At 43.2% G+C, this 24565-nt stretch overlaps 1 protein-coding gene across 1 annotated transcript in view; it reads right to left on the minus strand.

Annotated features, from left to right (window-relative positions):
• Positions 1–8495: 8495 nt before the first annotated feature.
• SLCO2B1 (solute carrier organic anion transporter family member 2B1) overlaps positions 8496–24565 on the minus strand; it is an 88063-nt gene continuing 71993 nt past the window's right edge. The window contains exons 11-15 of the mRNA XM_036745934.1: positions 21955–22120; positions 15947–16119; positions 14632–14696; positions 12436–12556; positions 8496–11294 (exon numbers count right to left, since the gene is read on the minus strand). Of these exons, the coding sequence (XP_036601829.1) occupies positions 11114–11294; positions 12436–12556; positions 14632–14696; positions 15947–16119; positions 21955–22120 (706 nt within the window). The 3' untranslated portion in view covers positions 8496–11113. The remainder of the gene's footprint in view (positions 11295–12435; positions 12557–14631; positions 14697–15946; positions 16120–21954; positions 22121–24565) is intronic.

Below are 24565 nucleotides of genomic sequence, written 5' to 3' on the forward strand. Positions count from 1 at the left end.
ACTAAGCCCAAGGGACAATGTTATCATCTTCCTCCTGTCTAACTGCAAAAATGTGAAAGGTTCTGTTCGATTAAGCTAGGTTAGGTTCAGATTTGGACTCTCATTGGCAATAAGACACACTCCCAACAGAATAAAGTTTTTATTGGAAGACAGGGAAATGCTACATTGAACCCACAACCACATTAATCAACAATTCCTAATAAACACAGCGACGGAGACAAAGACATAGACGACATAGAAGCATCACCTCTCGGGGGAACGCCAACACTTAATCCTTTCAGAGCTGAGGGGATCCCGGTTTACACAGCTCGATCAAGGCCCCTAAAGGGAAGGTAGTCCCAGGCAAAGCATCCTCTCCATGGGTGAGATCCAATGTGATTCACCCACGTGGTGATTTTTATACGACCCTGACCAAAGAAAATTTTTCCCGCCAGAGAGGGGAGCCACCCCTGCCCCCCTCATTCCTAAGAACTGGCTGGGTTAATGTCTTCAGGAATGTCTCTCCAGCGGGAGAGGAGTTGTTTCCTAGCCTTTGTCCTAGGAGTTTCCTGTTTTTTGTTCAGGGCCTATGGGTCTCCAAGCGGGGGAGTCCGAAGATTTGTTAAAGGGGGCAGGGAGCTTGACATGTAGGTGCTGGGCTTACGGTGTAATATGGAGGATCTTCTCTAATGATTTATCATTCAGGTTCCTCTCCACCAAATCCCTTGCTGAAAAAAGGTAAGAAATGTACATTATTTAGAAGTGTTTCCTATTTCAAGTAGGGACCGAACCAGGTAATTTCTGGACTCCCTTACAATCATGAGATTCGGCCATTAAGTTTAACAAAGTAGTATGAAGGAAGTTTCTTCTTCTTGCTGTTCTCAATGGTCTTCTTTTGAATTATCCTTTTTCTGGGTGATGGGAGATATTTCAATGCTATGTGATTGTTGCTGTTCAGCATGTACAACTCTTTGGGATCTCATACAGGGTTTTCTTGGCAAGATTACTGGAGCGATTTGCCATTTCCTTCTTCAGTGGATCAGACAGATGTTAGGTGAGTTATTCAGGATTCCACAGCTAGTGAGTCTTTGAGGCTGGATTTAAACTCAGGTCTTCCTGATTCCAGGCCCAGTGCTCTATCCACTGCACTATACAGCTGCCTCAACAATATGTGATATATCTCTTTATTACTGTCTTCCCTTGCGACGGCAATAAGAGATTACGAATTGGCTCAGGAAAAGATAGAGTTTATGTATTTATTTATTTATCTTTGTCAAGAAAACTCCAGCTGGGGTCATGAAGAGTCAAATACAACTGAAAAACAATGTTATCATCTTTGAAACAACAAGAAGACCCCATACCCTAGGGTAAGAATAGGTCCCAGGCTTCAGGCTAAGAGTGAAAAGTACTTAGAATTCTTGCACAGGAGGAGTATTCTCATAGGCTGAGGAAACTTGGTTGGTCCTAAGGGTGATTTCTAAATATCAAGCCATTTGAGAACTGCAGTTGTTCTAGAAGTTGGAGCAAGCATACCATTCCAGCTAAACCCATGCTTGGTGGGAGACAGGGGAGTGAAGAGGTTTCTTCTTGGTATTTATAGAAAACCTCTGGAGCATGACCAAGTTTCTTCAGCCTATGGCAACACTCTTCCTGAGTAAATTTACCCCAGTTCCAAGTACTTTTCACACTTAGTCTAAAGCCTATTAATCGATTGAAATTTATTCTCACTTCCTTAAGTAGCAGGACATCTTGTCCTTTACTTTAAGTGGGAGTAGAGTGATTCAGTTGAGTTAATCAATCAATCCCACTCCTAATTAAATGGTTGAAGTTATGATGCAAGTGGGGCACCAGAAGCTGGCAAATAATCAGGGAAGGTCCTGATTGACTAAAAGGGATCTTGGCCCTGAAAGCCAACAAACTAGCTTTAGGCACTGAGCAGAGGTCCTAAAAAGCTGAAGGCAATCACTCTATTAGCTAATCTTACTGTGCCCCTTCTGTGTGCCCAGCCATGTTAACGTGCAAGAGAAGGAGGACATTTTGGATGCTGCCCTTCGCACACTCTTAATCTTACTGGGAAGATGGGAGTCACGTAAGGAAAGTAAAGGATAATCTCTCCCTGTTTCTGTCTTACTCATTCTCTCTCTCTTCCACTATCTCCATCTCTATCTTTCTGCCTTTTCAATTTATGTTGCTAGTCCTAATCATATTTCTGACCCTTAGTCCCACACTGCTGTGTACTGAACACATCTTAACCGTCTCATCAATATCGCAAACTTATGTCGAAAACATCACTGATCATATTTCCAGGGAAACTGGATCCTCCTCTAACTTCCCTCTTTCTCTTGAAGGGCACCACCATCCTTCTAGACATTCAAGTTGGTAAACTTGAAATCTTGGACTTCTCCCTCTCCCCCACTGCTTGTTTTCCTTTCCCTGCCACTAAATCAATCTCTAGGTTTTGTCAACTCTTCTGACACATCTGTCACACCTGCCTCTACTTTCTATCCCCATTGCCACCACCCTAAATTGAGTCTCTTGTGTCCTTTTGCCTGGGCTATGGTAACAGTTTTCTAGTTATTTTCCTGCCTCCAGTCTTTCCCTTCTCTAAACCATCCTCCATATAGCTGCTAAAATAATCTTTCTAAAGCACATTATGATTGAATCATGGCCCTCCTCTACTTCAGAACCTCCAGTGACTCCTCATTGCCTGAATGATAAAATATACACTTACTGCAACCTGGCTTCACACAACCTTTCTGGCTTTGTTTCACATTATTCCCCATCACACATTCTATAGTCTAGCCAAACTGGACTACTATCGGTGCCTTGGACTTGACCTTGTCTCTCATTTTTCCTTTACTCACAGACTCTACCTTTTATGCCTGGAATGTACTCCTGCCCCACCCCAGTCTCTTAGAATTCTCATCTTCCTGCAGGATTCACCAATGGATATATTCCATGATTCCCTTTATGGTTAGTGCCCACTCCTCAATTTACTTATCTGTGAATATCCTGTATCTCCCCCTTCTCCTAAGTAGAATTTAAGTTTCTTGAATGGAGAGAGTCCTTCACCTTCACATGATCTCATATGCCTATTTTTCATCTCTATATGGGAATATAGATATGAAAAGGAAAAAAACCTTTAAACAAACGATTCTCTATCATATCACATCTTTTCAGCCACACAACTACCAAAAAGGTGGAGAAAATCCCTCTTATTGATGTTTATTGTTTGTTGATTACAAAAAAGCATTTGATGCAGCAGAGCCAAGCATGGTCCCAATGAGGATTCTCTCATACATAGTTTAAAAACAATGCAAGCTTCCTCGATAAATAAAACCACGGAGAAAACTCTCTTTGGTGACTATGCATACCAAGAAGATATAAAACAGAGATGTGCTCACTTAAAGGCATTTGCCACTTCCATAGAGGATGTTTTGTGCAAGGTCTAAAAGGAAGAGGGATTCCTATCAAAGTTGAGATCCCCCAGATGCTCCAGTTTCTGAACAATATTTTGTTGATTCAGTCAAGCTCCCAAATATTACAGGGGCTCCTCAATGAAATAAACAAGTATGAGAAAGAGATCAGTCCAAGAAATTAATGAAGAAAAAAAAGAACCTCATGGATATGATGATGCCTGTTGTTCAGACTATGACAGCGAAGCTGGATGGCCAGGCCACTGACCTAGCAATGTATGTATTTGGTATAAAAACTTCTGCTAGACAAAGAGGTGAGCCCAAAACAAAGCAGGACAGAGTACATTGGATCCCAATAGGAGAATCGTACACTTGTCCCTTGTGCAAAGGCTTACCTTTTTTTCTAAAATGTTTAAGGCAAATGTTTTCCCAGGGATACTCTATGTTTACAGGTCCTGGAACACCATAATCTCTAAGTAGTTAAAGTTGTGGGTGACTCAAAGGGCAATAGAGACAAGTTGTGTACAAATAAGCTGTAGCATGTTTCCAGGTATGACCCAATGGCATGAAGGTATCACTGAGGAAGCATATGATTAGAAAATGAGGTGGGCAGATAATATAACTGAGTGAGGAATGAGATGGACAGCCTGAGGGCTTCATTGATATTCTTGAAATGTTATTTTAAAAAAGGACAGAGGAAGGCCTCTAGCACATGTAGAGGACCTATGGAAGAGCATGGATGCCTACTGCACAGAGGGGAAAGAGATGGAAGGCTGAGATCCATCCATATTGAAGGGATCACAGATCCATAGGACTGTTTGTAGAATCAGGCTCAGTGCTGGGGTTTGGAAAGCCAACATACACATCGTAAAGCTAAGCAATTTGGAAATATTGATTGAGGGAAAGAAAAATGTTTGCAAGTGACTAGATTTAGGGATTTTCATCCCTCTGTTTTTCATTCTCCCATTAATCTGAAAATAACATAAAAAAAGATCATGAGGTTAGGAATACCTAGGAGACTCCTAAGAATTTGTTGGAAAGGGCAGCCTCTAAAATTCTACTGAATAAGTAGATTGACAATTAGACATTAAGTCGGAAGGAAATAAGCATTTATTAATTGCCTACTATTTGCCAGGAATCCTACTAAGCACTTTACACATATTTCATTTAATCCTCACAATAACCCTGTGAGCTAGGTGCTATTGTCATCCTCATTTTACAGCTGAGGAAACAGAGGCAAACAGAAGTTAAGTGACTTGCCTAGGGTCACACAGTGTCTGGGGTTAAATTTGAGCTCAGGTCTTCCTGACTCCAGAACCAATACTCTATCTACTGTGCCACCTAGCTGGAGAGTTATATACAGATATATATATATATATATATATATATATATATATATATATGTACACACACACACACATATATGTCAGAGCTTTCAGACAGAGGCATTGCCCTTAGTGATCAAGAAGTTGAGGTTAAAAAAGGTTGACAATGTTTGTGAGCACTACTTAACTTTATGGTAGGTCTATGTTCAAAAGAACTTGGCTTCTGGAAAGAAATTTAAATTTCGTATACTTCCATGTGTGCATGCTGTTTCCCCTGGATAGACTGCAGACTTCTTGAGGGCAGTTAGTTTTCTCTTTTGTCTTTGTATCCCACATGGTTCTTGGTGCTTATTAAATTCTTATTTATTGATTGGAGAGATGGAGTCTATCACAGCTTTTTCTGTAATCTGATAACCTCCTTTTATGGAGGAGAAAAACAGAATAGCGTTTGTTCATCCTAGCCTGATGGCTGGTTGTGTGAGGGCCCTGTCTTACTGAAAGCTACTACTTAAGTCTTTGAACTTTTATGCAAAGAGATGACAGAGGCCAGTGTGCCGCTATTGTGGAAGATGTAATGCTTCAGCCCATGACTCTAGCTGAAGCCTGAAGCTGGAAGCAGAGGGAAGCAATACTAGTCCAAGCCTAGTGGAGTTATGCCTGGCAAGGACCAGAAATGATATCTATTGCACGTGCTTTCCATCATTATCTCTGAAGAAAGGCCAGCAAGAAGCAATGCCCCCCAGAGATGACATGATGTGCAAGACTACCAGAGGCAGGCCGAGTGGAAGCAGTGTGATGATATGATCAGAAGACTAAGTCTTTGGCATCAGACTGGGAGGTGTTCTCCCTATATGCCCTCAGGCTACATGTTTCCTTCATGTATGACTCTTCCTGTGTGTTCCCTGCTCCCTAGCCATATGTGTTCCTTATACATGTTAACTAGTGTACTTCGTCTTCCTACTGGTGGTATGTCTGTTTGATGGAACACTGTGATTCAGGTTTATGGGGGAAATGGTTTTTTTTTGTACTTTTAAATTATCTTATTTTATTTCTTTAATTATATCATTTCACTGCTTTGAGTGAACTTTTCTCTCTGGCTGACTGCTGAAAGTAAGCACACTTGTAAGTTTTGTCTTTCAGTGGATAAAGGTACATTGAAATAGTCTGACAATTTGATATACATGGTGTGTGTGGGTTCTCTGACTCCTCACCCCTTTAGATATGAAAGTAGCATCTATGCTTACAATATAGTAGATGCTTCGTATGTGAGAAACAATTCATTTAGACCCCTACATTACTCCCATAAGTATTAATCATTTTGATATTTTACAAAAATCATATAGGGATAATTAAATAAGTTCTTATAGTAGGCCTATATATATACACATATAATATATATGTATAAATATATATATATATTATATGTACATATATATACATATAGGCTTCAAACCTTAATGGAGTGTTCACTGCTTGTTTACTAAGCTTTGAGGCTCATTTGTGCAACCACAAGAATACTGATAAAGATATCTCCATCTTGTTTTGCTCAAATTCCATGTCCAAACCTGGGTGGGATGCCTTGATTCTTTGCAGAGTCCCCCAACTTATTTTTGTACCTCCAGACCGCTGTCTCATGTCCAATAGGAGCAGATGACTACTCCCCTGTTGATAGTTTGTTTTTGGCCTTCAAAAGCAAGATTTATCAACCAATGAGATCCTGTATTTTACCATGCCTCTTTTGTATATTTGAGTATCAAATGCTATAAAAACAAGGTCCTGGGGACCAGGGGTATCTCGGATCATGAGGACGATCTGAGATCCACTTCATTAGAAGGGGCCATGGACCCTTTAATAAAGTGCCATTGGCTCAGAGCTCTACTTCAGCGGTTTTTCTTGCCAATTGGGTAATTATAATCCCCACAAGTAAACGCTTCTTTTAACATAGTGGAAACTTAAAAGCTTGTTAAATTGAATTTTTTTGTCTGTCCTTGTCTTTCATTTGTTTCCCTGTCTTATTCATTATGTTCTTCACTCTCTGTCCCTTCCTTTTCTCTTCTGTCTTCAGGAGCTCTGGCTAGCTTGACTTTGTTGTAACTACTCTTCCCATCTCCCCTTCTCTTTGCACCCCTTCTTTCCTCTCTCCTTTTCTTTCTCAATCCTCCTTCTAGCCTGCCAGGTCCTGCCCCTGAGGGACTGGCAGGGATGTACAGGCTTCAGAGGGAGGAAGGAAGAAAGGAAAGAATTTTCTCTCTAGTGGGCTCAATTCTAGGTTTGTTTACATAGACAGATGGGGTCAGTCAGCCAGGAAAGAAGCCCTGCCCTCAAGGCCTCAAGGAAATCAGGTGGCTGAACAGAAATCAGGCAGTGAGCCAAGAAAAGTCACCAACTCAAAATCGAAGAACGTTAGAATTGGCAAGGCCCTTAGAGATACATTTTATAGTGGAAACGAAAGCCCAGAATAGGGAAATGACTTTTCCAAAGTCACAAACCAGTCAATGGTGAGACCTAGTTGCTAAGGACTCAGTTCTGAATACCAAACCAAGACACTTTTCATTGCACTGGGCTGCTGCCTGTCCTGTGTTGTTTTTTTTTGTTTCCCTATGTAAGTTTTGTCTCCTTAAAGAGACTGGTCACTCCCCAAAATAGGATGGAAGGAAGGTCGGGGTTAGGATTTCTTTCATCTTCCCCAGCCCATTCTCTCTACCGCATAGTTTCCTGGGTGCCCATGACCCAACTGTCTCCCAAATCACCATTTCCACCTTCATTCCCCTGCATACACCTCTGAAATCACTGATTCCACATACTGAATCACATCACTGAAACCACACCGACTGAAATCAATCAAGTGATATTTCAAGGGATCCTCTAGTTTAATAGATAGTCTGGTTAGTTCCTCACCAGAGCCCTAGTAGAGAAGTTCTATACCTGCTTTCTCAGGGATTTGGCATGATGAGACTGACAAATACCAAGCACTATGCAGGATCTGGTATGAGACAGAACCGGCAATGTTACAAACCAGGCATTTTATGGAAAAGGGTGGGAGACAAGAACAAGTAACTCGGGTCTAGATGTGACACTGAAAATAAGATTTTTTCAATGTGGTCATTTGTGAATGCAACCCTTCCCACCCACCCTCCCCCCTTTTTTTCCCTTGTCCACTGAGAGACATTGGAAGAACTGGAGGTAGAGTCTGTTCCTGGTCTATTTAGACTTCCCCAAGTTGACAGGGATTTTTGACTTGGAAGGGATTTCCTTTTGCCAAGGACTCATGCACCAAGATACAGAAAAACCATGTGGCTGAGATGGAAGAGAGGCTGGGCTTTCAGTTGTGCCAGTCCCTTATGGTTCTCCAGGTGTGCTGGCAGAGCATGGGGGTGGGAGTGACAGTGCTCATTATCCCTGTGACAATAATTATAGAAAACAAGTAGAATTGATACTTCATAGACCTGTGGATCATACAGGAAAGTAGGGAAGAGACATTATGGGACAGCACACCAGGGTTGATGTGACTATCAGAGTCTACAGACCATTCCCTCTGCCCCATTTCCTTTGGAGCACCACCTAAGTAGATTGTCCAGTTCCTTTCTCCATCCTATCCCTTTACTTCATATTTTCCTTCACAGGGTGAAAGACATTCAACTCCCTTAGCTGTAGTCATTATGATCTGCAAGAGGAAGACTAGTCCTTTAAAAGTTTTTTTCACTCATGATATTTGAAATTGCTTTTAAAGTAATATGGCTACTTAAAATGATTTCTGCCAAACCTACTAAGTATACATTTTAAATGGGGGGAGCAAAAAGGAGTGGAGATTTTCCTGAGGTAGGAGGTGAGTGATTAAAGAAAGACTTTCTTCAGTATTAGCAACATGGGATATCCATCTCCTGGACTACTTGGGAACCCTGAGAGAGACTTCATTAGGAAATGAGATAGTAGACAGTGAAATGAGACAGTGAGTAGAAATTGGTAAGTTACTTTTTGTTTTTTAGATAATCATACATTTTGCACATAGTATATAGTCAACCCCCAGCTCCACATATTTTTTTTTTTATGTTGCTTGGCTAAGTGTTCTCAAAGGTCTTGAGGAAGAGCTTTCCCCCCTCCCCACTGAGAAGGCAGAGGCCATGTCTTGTCCTTTCAGACTGGGGTCTTCCTAAAGGCAAAGGCCATGTCTTTTCATGAGAATGAAGACTCACTGCGGGCAGGGTTGGCATCTTATCCCTCACAATGGGGGCTTCCTGAGGAAAAGGAAAAGACATATGTTTTCCCCTCAGGTCAGAGGATGTGTCTGGACCCTCAGAGAGAGGGGTCCCTAAGAAAAGGGAATGATCCTCCTCCTCTTGCCATTTCTCCTCAAAGCACAGGAGTGGCCTCTGGTTGTTCCTGACCAATGCTAACTGATGGACCATCCGATTCTTCACTGACTCTCAGTGTCCAAGCAGGGGAAACCTTGGTCACAAAATGCAGGTGAGACTTATCCTCCCCTGTATTTTTCCCTCCCTCCTGTATTTCCCCATGTTTTGGCTTAGTTTCTCTTTTGCTATAATTATATCCTATCTGCATCATGGCTATTTGTGTATTTGTCTAATTTCCCCTATTAGGTTGTAAGTTCCCTGAGAACCATGTCTGATGTATCTTTGTGTCTCCCTGTGACAGCCCAACCTCATAACACTGAACATAGGGTCCTGATTATGATAATCATAACTACCTTTTCTCTACCAGGTTAGGGTTCCTAAAACACTTTTCACCACCCTCACAGTATGAAGAGGTAGGTAGTATGAGGATTATTACCCCATTTTACAGATGAGGTAATTGAGGCTCAGTAAAGCACTGGGATTTACCCAGGGTTACACAGGTTGCTAAGTATCCAAAATGGAATTTGAAACCCATTATTCTAATGCTTAGAACTCAATGTTCTGTTGTACCATGCAGGTGCTTAACACAGTTGCTGAATTAAAGCAAACTGAATATAGTCATAAGCAAAGAATGTCTCTTACAAACTTTGAAGGGAAACAGCCCATGTTTTGAGAGGAGGAGCTCATTAGCTAAATTATTATTTTATACTCTAGGGGGAATGTTGGCCTCCATGAAAACCTCTGTGAAAATAGGGGGCTTCTTGATTAGCCAAGAGACCTGACAGACCATCATAGATTCATAGATTCAGAGGTAGAAGGGAGTCCAGAGGCCACTGGGTATAACCTCTTCCTTTCACAGATGAGGACACTGAAGCCTAGGGAGGTTAAGTGACTTGCCTACCATCACAAAGACGGTAAGCATCAGCAATGAGATTTGAGCCCAGATCCTCTGATGCCAAAATCAGCGTTCTTTCTACTATGACACATTCTACCCCTCTGCCGTACCACTACCTCCCTGTGGCTCTAAAGATTTTGTAGAGACTAAAAGCAACCTTTTCTCATTCAAAGGTTGGGGAAAATCTTTGCTTTATGTCAGGAATTTGTCAAGAAGAAGCATTTGTTTTGTTAGGGAAAAGGAGGAATCCCCTGGATGAATGCCTGGCCAAGGAGAAGGAGGTGACTATCTATAGTTTGTATAAACAAAGGCATGTGAAAGCAGGGGAAACCATACCTCTGGATAAATGCAACAGTATAATGAAATATCACTGCCCCCAGGCAAATAGACAAACCTGTCAGGAGCTTAGGCAAAGGAATCTGAGGCTAGTTGTTCTCAGTCTCTGCTCTAAAAATGATTAAAGGAAGGGTATAAAAAGTGAGTCAGAGTATACAAGAGACAGTCAATCCCTGATGTTAGTATCATCAAAGATCAGCCAATTCATTCCTGGGGATGATTGCACAGGATCCTTGACATGTATTTCCTAGGTAACAGGTTGGGACGAGGTCCAGGAACAGGGAAGCTCCCATACTTATGGTGAGCTTGGAATCCTGTCCCTCTATTTCCCCATTTGTGAATTCGTGTGGTGATCCTGGGGGTGGGTCCTCTTGTCTCTTTGTTTCTAGAAGAGCTGAGATCACTGGAGAAAGAATCCATTTGGTCTCTATCTGTGAGTAGTAGAGATGAGCCAACATTGAAAGCAAGCAGGATGGTCAGATAATAATGGGGATTGCCTTTTGATGACCTCTGGCCCTGTACTGACTAAGGCTGTCCATCTGAGGCTTTCTCACTACAAGAAAGTGAGAGTATTGACAGCATCTGACAGTGTCTTCCAGTTCCCAAATGGCTCTTTGGGGACAAAATCCCAGATGACCAGTCTTCATTTGTCCCTTTCACTTAGACATAGCCTCCACACCATCCCCTAGCAGAGGACTCCAACAAAGGCTATATTTGTTGCAGATATTACTCCTTCTCCTCATCATCGGTAGGGTCATTTGCCCCCTCCAGAATGGAGGAGGGAGGCAGGCCGGGCCTGGGGCAGCTGGCTCACACTTTGGATTCCCCAGATCTCTTCTCTGAGCTGAGGACCAACTTCTCCTCCTGGGAAACAGGGCCGTGATGGGACCTAGAGTTAGCAGCCTCCTTCTCCTGCTGTCGTAGGATGATGAACACCAGGATGAAGCAGACCAGTGTGCCCAGCTTGAAGAAGAACTGAAGCCCGATGAACCTGGAGGAAGAAGGAATGGGAAAGGCCGTTGGGCTGTGGTCATGAACTCCACTGAGGTCTCCCTCAATGCATCCCTAATGAGAGAAGAGTCTGGGAAAGGCACTCTTCATCAAGGCCAGTGGCCCTGTCTCTGCAGGCAACGATTATGCTTTCCATAGCCAATCCCATATCTCCAAGTTCTCGTGAGCCCTCTGTCACCCTCATCTTCTCTACCAATCTTAGCCACACTTCAAGATCAGCTCCATCCCCATTTCCTATAGAAGGTTTTCTTTGGCCACTCCAGTTTACACTAATCTTTCCCTTCTCCAAAGCTATTAAACTTGAAGTTAGCATTACTAAACTAGATGGATGTTAGGCAATTTCAAACCAATCACTTTATAGAGGAAGAAAATGGTTATTAAATGACAGATTTAATCACGAAACTCATGTCTTCTTAATCTTTGGCCAGTGTTCTTTCCACTAAACCATTATTTCAGGTACTCTGTCCCACTCACAAATTCAGAAAATAATCATTTGTTGGATCATATGTTCTGATTTTAGATTCCCATCAAAACATTCAAAAGTGTTCCAGGTCTGGGACTGGAATTCCAAGGCAAGGTTTGAGATTAAGTAGGCTGATATCAATCAGTTTGATCTTGGTAGGATTAAGGGTTACTTGAGTCTTTCTTTGGATTCAGAGACAGTCCAGCATCTTGATGTTAAGAACGGGAAGAGGCCTTAGAACATCAAGCATGGAAGGTTAAAGGGCCTTAGAACACAAAGCATAAAATTTGAGAGCTGGCAGAGGTCTTAGAACATAGAACACTGTAGTCATATTCTGGATGACTGACTCCTTCAGGAAAGATCTCAGTTTCCCAAACTGGACTCCCTGCCTTGTACAATTCTTCTCTCCTAAGTCGTTGACCATTTCAGAGAATTTCTAGACTTCCTGCGATGCCATGCTTTTAAAAGATCCATCCTGCACATGGTAACAAGAACTATCTTTTTGATAACAAGTTCCTTGTTCCCCTTCTTCTCAAAACCCAGCATTTGTCTATAAAATCCATCCTGGGCCAGAATAAAGTCCCTGTAGGGCTTATTCTGTGGAGGCTGTCATTCTCCTTCCCTCTTTCCCTGACCACACACAGCCTGTGGGACTCACCGATGCCTGAGAAGATCATGGTCATAGTATCGACAGAGGGACTGCATCCCACAGGTATCAGCCCAGAAGACACAGGCAGTGTCAATGGCAGTGCCATGGAGCACAGGGCTGGGCATCCAGGCTGTGGGAGAAAATGTGGGTTATGTAAGCAGGACTGCCCAATTCAGACCTATGGGGATCTACTGCTCCTCCTCAGGGCTGACGGGGACCAAAGTGCACACATTCCAAGCCATTGATCAGAGAGGACAGGAGTGAGATTTCTAGGGGATGATTACACTGAGGGAAGGCTTTCTCAGATTTGGAGGGCTCACTGAAGGCAGGGGCTTTGTTCCTCCCTGGAGCCAGGGGCTCCTTGAGTACAGAGACTGTCTCCCCCTCAGGCCAGAGGCTCTGTGAGGGCAGGGACTATGTCTTCCTCTAAGACTAGGAGGCTGTTTGAGGGCTGGGCTTCACTCCAGGTGTAGGCCTACAAGCAGTAATGAGCAACTATTCTCTTCAGTAAATGCAAGACAGTGGGAAGAATTTAAGTTAGATATTATTCCAGCAAGTGTTGGGAGACATTGGACATTTTATCAATAGTCGTAGTATAGACACCTTCCCTGGAATATATTAAGAAAAGCTTCTTTGCAGAATAGAAGCCACCCTGTCTGAGGCAGAGGGTATTTAATAATCATAGCTATTCACTTCTGCCTGTGATCACAGATATCCAAAATACCTGAATACATACTGGGGGCCTATCCTGCCCAGTTCTCTATGTATTAGACCTAGCAAGAAGGAAGCTCTGAATGCTGCCCTTGTCCTGTCCCTGCTGGAAGCTGATCTCCATTAGGAGAGCCCAGAGTGAAGTAGGAACTGGGGGCTGTCCTCCTATTCGGACTTGCAACCAATTCAGAGACTTTGGGTTATCGAACAGGAAAGAGGATTGGGCGGGGGGGCAGCACATCAGCATCCAGCCAAGAGGGCAAAAAGTCCTTGCCATCTGGCCACTGTGCTCTCCAAAGCTTCAGTCATGTCCATCTGACATACCAAGGACCCCCAGGCCCTTCCATCTGCCTTCAGCTGGACTCTCCTACATGTGGTGTTTTCCCTACTTAGAATCCATTGACACCAAGGATTGCCTTGTTTTCTTTTCATATCTCCAGCATTCAGCATAAAGCCTGATATTTTGTAAGCAGTTAACACTTCCGCCTGCCCCATTCATATTTATAGAAGCTCAAGGCTGGAAGGTTAGAGACTACCTTGTCTAACCCCTTCATTTGTAGTTTCACTATCAGGGAAGCATCATGAATTGAGTGTTGGAATTTCTGAGATCAGAGACCAGTGTTCTCATTTTACAGATGAGAAACCTAAGCCCCTGAGAAGTGAAGCAATTTGTTCAAGGTCACCCAGGTGGTAAATGGCAGAGCCAGGATTTGAACCCAGGTCTTTAGTCTTTAAATCCAGTTTCCTTTCTGTTGTCCCAAGCTGCTTATGATTTGCCTAGGGTCACACAGCAAGCAAGTAGCAGAGTAGAGATCTGAATCTAGGCTGTCTGATTCCAGATCCAGGCTTCTTTCCATGACCAGACTTCCCGCCTTTTTTCCTTCAAGTCTCAGCCACTTCTGTCATGGAGCCTTCATGATCTCCCCTCCCCCAACCCCAATACTGTAGGGTCCCCTCATCACATTGCAATGTATATCATACATAGTTGTGCCCATGATGTATAAAATATAAGCTCTTTGAGGGCAGGGTTTGCATGGTTTTTCTGGTTTGCAGCCTCACTGTCATGAATGGGTGCTTACTAAAGGTTTGTTGAACTGTGGTTGCTCTCATTTCTAAGATATCTCTGAGAGGTAGCTAGAACAACTAGTAACTAAACTTATTTTATAGATGGGGAAACTGAGGCCCAGAAGAGAGAAGTGAAATATTTTGGGTCTCATAATGAGTGAGCGGTAGGGCCAGGACAAGGATATGGGTCTCCTGACACTCTCTGGCTATTGTTACATATCACTACCTTTCTTGATTAGATGAACTCTTGGGATTCTCAGAAGTCTCGGAGTCCATGACACCTTGGGCCACCCCCCCAAACAATGATTAGAATACTGTGTATTTGTCTCCCCTCTACGTTGTTCCCTCCTTCCCTTTCTTTTCTCACTTCTTCTTCCCTCCCTTCTGACTCCTTAACCCATCCCACCCCATCCCAGTTTTTGTTTTTACCTAAAACTCTCAGCAACATGAACTGGATTCCAACAGCCAAAGACTTATCTTCATTCTTCACCCCCCTGCAAACCAAAGGCCTCAGATGAGTCAAAGGGACTGGGAAGGTTTATCTTGCAGAAGAAAAAACTTAGGGGAGCATGATAAATACTGTCAGTTTTCTGAAGGGCTGTCACAAAGAAGAGAGATGAAGCCTATTCTGCTTGGTCTTGGTGGGGGTGGGGGGGAAGAGTAAGAGTAATTGGTGGAAGTTGTAGTGAAGCAGTTTTTAGCTTCATGTATGAAAACAACTTCCATTACAATTAGAGCCATCCAGAAGTGGGAGGTAGTGGGTTTGTCCTCACCAGATGAGCAAAAGTTGGATGTTTGCTAGCATGGAATAGTTTAAAGGAGGTGCTTGTTTCAGGAAGGGCTTAGACTAGATGCCCTCTAATTCTGAGATTCTATGCAAGAGTCTGACCCTCTTTCCAGTCTTGATCATTGGGTTACCCTCTCCCTATCCACAGCTATGAAAAACTTAGGAACTAAGGAAACTGTGGTTGTAAAATCATAGATCTAGAGCTGGAAGGAATGTCAGAGAACATTTAGCCCAATCCCCTTATTTTATAAATGAGGAAAATGAGGCCCCTATGGAGGTGAAATGACCTGGCCAAGGTTATACAGAAATTTAATTTGTTCATCAGTTCATTCATTAACTCATTTATTAATGTGTTCATTTACAGAGTCATTCATTGATTCTTCAATTCATCCATCTGATTGACTCATTCATGTGATTTGTGATCTGAGTACTTACTGTGGCCTCCCATTGCTGGGTGGTAATCAGGAAAGAAATGATGTCCACATTAACTGACAGCCCATTTCCTTATCTAATATAACAACATCAGTTTCCATTTCTGGAAAACTCTAGGGTTTATGAAGTACTTTCCTCAAAGGAAAAGGAGGTGGCAAATGCAAGGATAATTATTCTCACTTCATAGATAAGGAAACTGAGGCTTTGAGAAGTTAAGTGACTCGTCCAAGCTCAAATGGCTAGGAAGTGTCAAAGTGAGGACTTGAACTCAGATCTTTTATCTCCAGATTCAGAACTCTTCCCACTATACCATGTGGTCCATCATATTCTCTTCCAATAGACATTTTCTGTTGCCTTAGCTTATGATCTCAATATGTGGGGTTGCTTCCACTCAGTGAGCCATATGTCATCCCTCACATTCAATGTTACCTTTGTTGTATAATATGTGTAACTGTCCCATCACACAATGCCATGTCCCCCCAGCCTGAGGCATGCCACAGGCTAACCGGGTATGTGTGCCATTACCTCAGGATGAGCATGAAGGCAGGTGTGTGAGTAACACTGGCCACAGCCCCTCCAAGACTGATGAGGAGGACAAAGGGAAGCACTAGATGACTACAAGATGATTCACAGGAACCAGAGGTGACTGAACTGTCCTTAATTCCTGAAAGGAGGCAGCTGCAGTTGGTGTAGATAACCTAGAAAAGAAGAATCCTGGGGGTGAGAGAGATAAAGGTATTGGGGAGCCCTGGTACACCTGGATGAAGGATTCTGCATTGAACCTTATGCTTTCCTGTACTACATCAGCTTCATAGAGTACTAGGTCTTCCTTGGAGCTGATCCCTTGGATCTTTTCCTTGGTCCCTTGTACTCCTTACTAAACATCCCCAACCTATGAATGTCACCCAACCATGACTCCCAGAACTTTCTGGCCATTTTTTTGTCACTAATACTGCTGGAGATATGCTTCTCTCCACCCCCCATTACCTTATTCTTTCCTTTGTCACTGCTACCATAATTGATGACTGGTTCCAGGTCCCATTTCTTTCTTTCCCTCCTCACTATCTCCACATGTGCTAAGTCTCAAGAGTGGATTTTTAGGGTTCATTCACAAGAGACAAAGGAATATTCAATTCAGAAATAACATACCAAGGAGAGGATGTGTGGATAAAAGGAAATTAACCACTTTCAGACTAAATTGTGCTTATATTTTCTAACCTAATCCTTAATTTGTTCCTGTGGAATAGCCTGATGCATGATCCTTTCTAGGCTAGAAGGTCACAGAATCACAGACTATCCAAGGGACCTCAGAGCGCATCCACTGTAACCTGAACAAGAATCCTCTACAACAGGAGACAAGTTGTCATCTAATCTCTACTTGGAGACTTCCAGTAATGGGAAGCCCACTTCTGAGGCAGCTCATCCTACTTTTGCCTAGCTCTAATTGCTACAAAAATCCCCCCTGCATCAGGCCCAATCCCTTTTTCATGTGATACCCTTTGCATACTTGAAGGTCCATGTTCAGCTCCCTCTGCACAGCCCAAGACAAGAACAGCATCTTTCTTCCAAGACATGCCCGAATGCAAGTTGCATTCACCTACTTGGATTGTCTAGATTTAACTCATTAGTCTAACCCAGGGGTGGGGAACACGTGGCCTTCTATGTCCTAGGGTGCAGCCTTTTGACTGAGTCCAAGTTTTATAGAACAAATCCTTTTATTAAGGGGATTTGTTCTGTGAAGTTTGGATTCAGTTAAAGGGCTGCACTTGAGGACGTAGAGGGCCACATGTGATCTCAAGGCTGCAGGTTCCCCAACCCTGGTCTAATTTAAAGTCCTAGTTCAAAAATTAACTCAATGATCTGTTCTACCATCCCAGGCTACATCTTCTCTACCTCAAGACAACTGGAAGTCCACCTGATTGTAAAGTAGGTTTGTGGTACCCCACTCATATTGTTACATAAGCACTTAACTAATGAGCTATCTCCTCCAACCAAAGTGAGGGAGCGATAAAAAGAACCGTTTTGTGTTTTCCTGTCTCCAAATTTCAAATTAATTTGATACCACTCCTCCCCACAGAGGCTCAAGACAAACATCTCATTGCTAATCACATCATCCAAAGCCCTCTAATATCATCATCATCATCATCCTTCTTCTTCTTCTTCTTCCTCTTCCTCCTCCTCCTCTCTCTCTCTTATCAAAGTTGTACCTGTCAAATCATAACCAAGCCTCTTTTCGAATGCTTCCAGGAATGGGGAGCTCATTACCTTTCAAGGTAGCTCATTCTTTTGAATGGTTCTGATTGATACAGCCAGTATTTTTTTATTCCATTGAGCCCCAATCTGCCTCTCTACTATTTTCAATCCCTCTGGGGTCAGGCAGAATAAAAGCTAATCACTTTTCTACCCAACAGCCCTCCAGATACTTGAAGACAGTATTTTGTCCTCAAATTAAAGTACTTGAAGAGACTCACCCTGTTGTGGCCCTTCTTAGCTACTTGGTATGCCTCTTCCATACCAGCTGGGCCGGTTTTCTTCCTTATCATGCTCTCTCCTTTTCTACAATCTTCTCCATTCTTCAAGGTCTAGCTTAAGCTCCAGCTTCTCCTGGAAGGCTTTACTGGCTACTCTTACCCAAACTGGTTTCTTCTGCCTCCAAACTTCTATCAGTCTATACCTACACTTTGAGAATCAGATGCTAGGACTCCACACACTCTTCGGTTAACAAAGGGCAGATCACTGAAGCATAAGCTCAGGCAGGTTCTACTGTGCTAGAAAGGTTTTAAGAAGTATAAGTTCTGCCAATAGATTATTACTTACTGATGGTCAGCTTATCTTTGTGTCATCAGAGCATAGATTTAGAGCTGGAAGGGAACTTAGAGGCCCCCAACTCCAACCTCCTTATTTTACAGGTGAAGAAACTGAGGTACAGAGGTTAAGTGATTTGCCCAAGCTCACATAACTAGTAAGTATCTGAGGTAGAATTTGAACTCAGGACTTCCTGACTCCAAGTCTAGCTCTCTGTCCACTATTCCATGCTGCCCCTACAGTATGTATAGAGAGGTTCATCACCAGAAGCCCGGCCCACTTGGCAGTGAATTCTGTGTCCATGGAAATCCATAAAACAAAGAAAAATACAAAATGGTCCACAGTCCTTTGAGGCTGCCTTCTTTCTGCGGTGGCAATGGCAGAACAGAAATGGATTGCTAGATGGCACCGAAGAGAGAGGGCAGGGCTTGAAATCAGGGAGATAGAGATGATCCTCATCAAGTCATTTGATCTCTCTCAGCCTCAGTTTCCACATCTGTAAAATGAGAATAATAACATCTACCTCCCAGGATTGCTGGGAGAAACTCAGAACTATACTTCTTGAAACCTTTTTAACATGGTAGAAATAGCCTGGGCTTATACTCCAGTGGCACAGCCTTTGTTAATATAGGTGGAACACTCTATAAACCTTAAAGTACTATATATATATGAACAAATGTACAACAATTTGTACCTCTATGATTAATCTATGATTAAGCCAGAAGACCACAGGAAGTCAGCTACAAGGAAGGAGGGCTCAGAGAAGCAAATAAAGGAACTGGCCAAGCTAGTTTTATTGTTCATTCAAGGGCAAGAAGAAAAACATTGTCAAGAATACTCGGTCATCTTGTATTGCAGCGGCCTCATCAAATGTTTGTAAAAGTGCCACCATGGAGATAATGGCAGCTTCTGTGCCAGCGTCTGTTGTAGGGGATGATGGAAGTAGAGAAGTTCTAAGAAGAACTCAATAAGGTCCTCCTTATTAAATCAATTTTTATTTTAATATGCTTAATGAAGCTAGGCATAGGGGAGAAAAGCAAAAAAAATGTTGGAAAGCATGATCCCAATAAAGGGAGAAACAAGAGTGGCTAAAGAATTATTAGAGCTCTCTCTCTCTCTCTCTCTCTACCCCTCCCTCCCTCCCTCCCTCCCTCCTCCCACCCCGTCTCCATCTCCATCTGCCTCTATCTGTCTCTCTTCCTCCCTCCCTCCTTCCCTCCCACTCTCTCTCTCCCCCTTTTTCCTTTTTTCTTTCCTCCTTTCTTATCTCTCTCTCCCCTTTCTTTCTCTTTTTAAAACATATACGTGCATACACACATATGTATCATGCACACACATACATACACACATATGTGTATCAAATGGAGACTTTCTTTAAGAAGAGAGTTTTGACATATGGAGAAACTTGTGACCCAGAATGGGTAATTCCCTGAAAGAGGTAAATATCAACACCTCCGCCCACCAAATGCACAGAATCCTAGAATGTTAGAACTGGAAGGTACCTTGCAATGTATAGAATGTCTGAGCTAGATGGAACCTAGAATACTGTAGCTGAAAAAGTCCTTATAAATCTTATACAGTGCAACCCTGTCATTTTATAGGCCTATTTAACATTACAACAGATATTGCAACACAACAGTGATAACCTCTATCCCTGAGCTGGGAGTTAGTTTTTGCCCTGGCTTTGTCCCTTAATTTCTGTGTGGCTTTAAATAAGTCTGTAAAATTAAGAAATTGGATGAGTTCAAGGGTTTGTGGGCTTGTTTTTAAAATACTTTGATAGCCATATTTCAATGTAATTGATTTTCTCTGTAATCTTATATATTTTATTTTATGCATTAGGAAAAAAATGATTGTGAGAAAGGGTTCCGGACTCCACCAGGCTGCTTAAGGGGTTGATACACACACACACACACACACACACACACACACACACACACACACGCGCGCGCGCACTCACAGAGAGAGAGAGAGAGAGAGAGAGAGAGAGAGCGCGCGCGCTGAATAATCCCTGAACTGGATGATGTCTCCAGGCTCTCCCTACTCTAAGTCCCATGACTCTTGAATCTTAGCAACAAACCAGGAATGATCCTTCCTGGGTTGGGCAGTATGGGAACCAATCAAAGTCAATTCCTGACCATTCTGAAACATCCTCAGCAAACTCTCTGTAAACACAGAAACATTTTATTGTTCTCAAACAATATATTTCAATCCTGCATTGCTTAGATACAATGTAGCCGCCACAACATGAAGAGATTCTGGAATCTTAAGCCAGAGGGCCCCATCTGGTCCAATCTAGTCCAATCAGTCTTGAGCATAACTAGTCCGATCTCCTTCATTTTACAGTTGAGGAAGCAGAGGTCAGAAGTCACATGACTTGCTCAAGGTAATACAGACAATAAGTGTCAGAGGCTGGAATTGGACCAGCCTTCTGATGCTAAAGCCTATACCTTTTCCATCATATGTAGCTAAAAACCACCGAGGCAGTGCCTTATGTTAACTGCAGTGTCTCCCTGGAGGTTTCCCCAAAGTTAGGCTTAGATACACCATAGCAATTGGAATATTTTTAAAATAGCTACAGTAGAATGTGAAGATTCTTGCACTTGGGTCTCAGAGATCTGGGTTGGAATTCCACTCCCAGATTTACTCGTTGTGTAATTCTGGACAAATCACTTAACTATTAGACTGAGCTCTTTGAGGCCAGGGACTGTCTTTTCCTTTCTTTGTATCCCCACGACTTAGCACAGTGCCTGGCACAGTAGGAGCTTATTAAATGCTTACTGACCTTGTCATTTAACATCTTAACTGCATTAGCTTCGTGGATAGCTATGTCACACTGTGGATTCAAGCTGGACTCACGGTCAACAAATGCTGCTGCTGTTTGTCCTTTGTTCTCAAAGAGAACCATGACATCAGGGAGGCAACGCCATGACATGAAAGTGACTTGGATTTAAGTGAGGGAGGGCTGTGCAGGCACCAGCCTCACTTTCTCCTCTGGAACCATCTGGGTCCAGTGGTCAGATATAGATCAGGACAACTGGAGGTGGCTCTGCTCTGGCTGCAGTGGAGGGAGGGGATGGCCCTGATGTCCTCTGCCCTGGCTGGCCAGACCTGCAGTGCTATGTTCAGTTCTGGGGGCCACATTTTAGGAAGGACACTTATAAACTGTAGATAAGCATCCAGAGGGGGGCAGCAAGGATGGCAAAGGACCTTCAGAGCAGGTGTCAGCGAGCCCTCTGCTCATGCCAGTTCTGATCATCATACACGGCTCAGCTGAAAGAACTAAGGATAGTTAACCTACAGAAGAGAAGACTTAGGGGGATGTGATAACTGTCTGTAGGTATTTGAAGATCTCAAATATGGAAGAGGAATTAGGTTGGTTCTGTTTTGCTCTAGAAGGCAGATCTGGGTGCAGTGGTTACTGGAAATAGTGGAAGTAGCATCAGCCTTGGTGTTAGGAATAGTATGAAAAAGGAGAGCTATCCCAAAGTGGACTCGCCACCACAGGTGGTAGGTTGGAGGTCTCCAAGAAAAGTTTGGCTGAGCACTTCTTATTCTGTTCAGCTGTGTGCTGGACTGGGTGAACTCTGAGGTCTCTCACAAGATTCTGTGAACGAGCCCTATCTCCGGCCCCCTTTCCACCTTCATGCCTCCCTCCCTCCCCCCTCCCCAGCTGTTACCATTGAAGGAGAGAGAAGAAGAAGGAAAGATCACTAAAGGGGACTCACTGAGCCTTGACCTGGACCTGGATCACCCTGCAGCCCTGTGCAGCCAGCCTGACAGGGAGTGACATACTCAGTGTGGCTCTTGGTGTCACACACAGGGTTGAAGTCACTCTTGGAGCAGGAACACAGCTGCGTACAGTTTAGGAAGTCCCCATTTTCAGGAAAAGTGCTGTGAAAAAAACCAATGTCACACAGTCAGATCTTACCCCATGATACTGCTCCCTCCTCCCCACCCCCCAACTTATTTCTATCTTTCCTACATCAATCATGATGTTTCCCAAAGTTCAATAACCTCTGGAATTGAGACACTTTTTCTAGACTCCACTGTAAAAATGTGGATTTGGTATTCAATTAACACAGAGAATAGTATTCTTGGCATTGGTATTGTATTCCATCAGGCTACTAATAGTTATAGTGTCCTATGCTGGGAGCCAAGAGAGATAGCACACTTAGCTAAGATATAGCCTTCCCCTTTAGGAATCACCCAGAGTAGCCCCTACTTGGGGAAAGTATCATCATTGTTTAATAATTTTGAATCCTGGAGGCTCCATTGGATCTTTGTGATGTCCACCATTGAAATGACTCTTTGCTTCACTCCATATGAAAGCTACCCTTTGTCGAGAAGGCATGTACTGAGCTGGGGTCAGTTTCTCTGCAGCTCAGATCGCCATAGCTACAGCAACCTTCTCAGATACAAATTTCTCTAGGGTTTTTCCAGATGAAGTAATCGAGGACCTGAGAGGTTAAATGCCTTTGCCTTGGGTCATAGAATGTTGGCACTAGAAGGGACCTTAGATGATAACAATTAAACAAGTGACATTTATAAGGGGCTTTAAGATTTGCAAAGCACTTTACATACATGATCTCAATGGATCATCCCAACAGTTTTGTGAAGTAAATACTTCATATATTATCTCTATTTTACAGGTAAGGAAACTGAGACTTGAAGAGGTTAAGTGACTTGCCCAGAGTCATACAGCCTTGTTAGTGTTAAATACAGGAACTGAACCCCAATCTCTCCTGACTCCAAGTCAAGCACTCCTTCCACTACACCCCACCCCACTGTCTCTTACAGATGGTCTAGTACAAGCCCCTCATTTCATAGCAAGTTAATGACTGAGAGACAATGTCAAAGATGAGGTAGAATTGAAGTCTTTTGAAGTAAACGACTGATTTGGAGATCTTGGGGTGCATCTTTGTGTGTGGCTAGCATAACACCTGACACATAAGAGATGCTTAATACTTGTTGAATTAATTGAGTTAAGGTTTGGCTAGTACTCAGGTCTCCTGACTCCCTGAGGCTCTCTGAAACTCACAAAGGGATCCATCATGAGGCTTGATTAGAGACTGTGTACCAGAGGGCCTGATGAGCCCTTTGTGGGGGACCAATGGAGGGAGGAGGCAAGCCTCTGCCTTCAGAGGATCTCTGGGCTGAAGCATAAGGCATAGCCCAAATCAGGGAGCCCCTGGTTTGTCTGTTCTCAGAGGGTCCCTAGTCAGAGATGACAGGATCCTGCCCTGAAGAAGCTCTGAGTCTGAGAAATGGTGAGAAACAATCCCTGTCCTCACGGAATTTTTAGTTTGAGTCCAGAGTCTGAAGGAGAGATTAGAACTGCACCCAGGACATGGACATAAAATAGAAAAAATTAAGGAGAGAATACAACAAAATCTGTAAGCTCTGAAGGAATGCCCAGCGAGGGAATGAGTAAAGCTAGTGAGGTTGATCAGGGAAAGCTTCCTGGAGGAGGTGATTTAGAAGGCAGAAGAGAAAGGAGGATCAGGTATGTCACTGGGGAATTTGGATGGCAAAGAGGCTGGGAGGAAGCCCTGGGGATGGAGGGAAGGCAGGTAAGCAATACATCTATCATAGGGACAGAAGTATAAGGTGGCAGATTTCTGCTCCAAATAAGGAAGAACTTCCTAACATTTAGAGTTGTCTTCCAGTGGGACAAACTCCTTCATAAAGTTTTGAACTTCCTGTCATGGGAATTATTTAAATACTTTGTGAAGACCCTGTTATAGGCAGGCCCCTATGCTCAGGCTTGTAGGGAAGGAAGGAGGAAGGAGAGGAAGAGACAAAGAAGGGCAAGAAAGAGGAGGGAGAGGAGGAGGTGGAAGACGAGATACAATCTCTCTTTCAAAGGGGCTCAAGGTCTGGTATTCAAGATCTGCCATGATTTAAAGAGTGATTATTCTTGTTCTCCTTGGTCCCACAGAGTAGAACTGAGAACAGTGAGTAGAAGTCACAGGGAAGCAGATTCTAGCTCAAGAGAAGGAAAAACTTCCTAACAATCAGAGGAGTCCAAACTATAATAGGCTATCTCATGAGATAGGTGAGCTCCCCATCACTGGAAGTACTCTAGCACTGGCCAGGTAACTGGCTATTGTTCAGGACGTTGAAGAGGAGAGTCATGCTTGAGGTAGGGGTTAGACAGGTTCCTAAGAGAGACTCTGAGACTCCCAGAAATTCTGAGGAACTCGAAGAGTTTGGGAAGAAGGCTAGGTAGCGGCCAGGTTGGGAAACCCAGATTCTCCATGATGGCCAGTGATCTGTGGGATAAAAGAGGGAGGGGGCCAAGCATCAAGTACAGGAAGTTGAGATGATGATGAGGGT

This window comes from Trichosurus vulpecula, chromosome 2 (assembly GCF_011100635.1).
Source record: "Trichosurus vulpecula isolate mTriVul1 chromosome 2, mTriVul1.pri, whole genome shotgun sequence".
In the NCBI taxonomy this organism is placed as follows: domain Eukaryota; kingdom Metazoa; phylum Chordata; class Mammalia; order Diprotodontia; family Phalangeridae; genus Trichosurus; species Trichosurus vulpecula.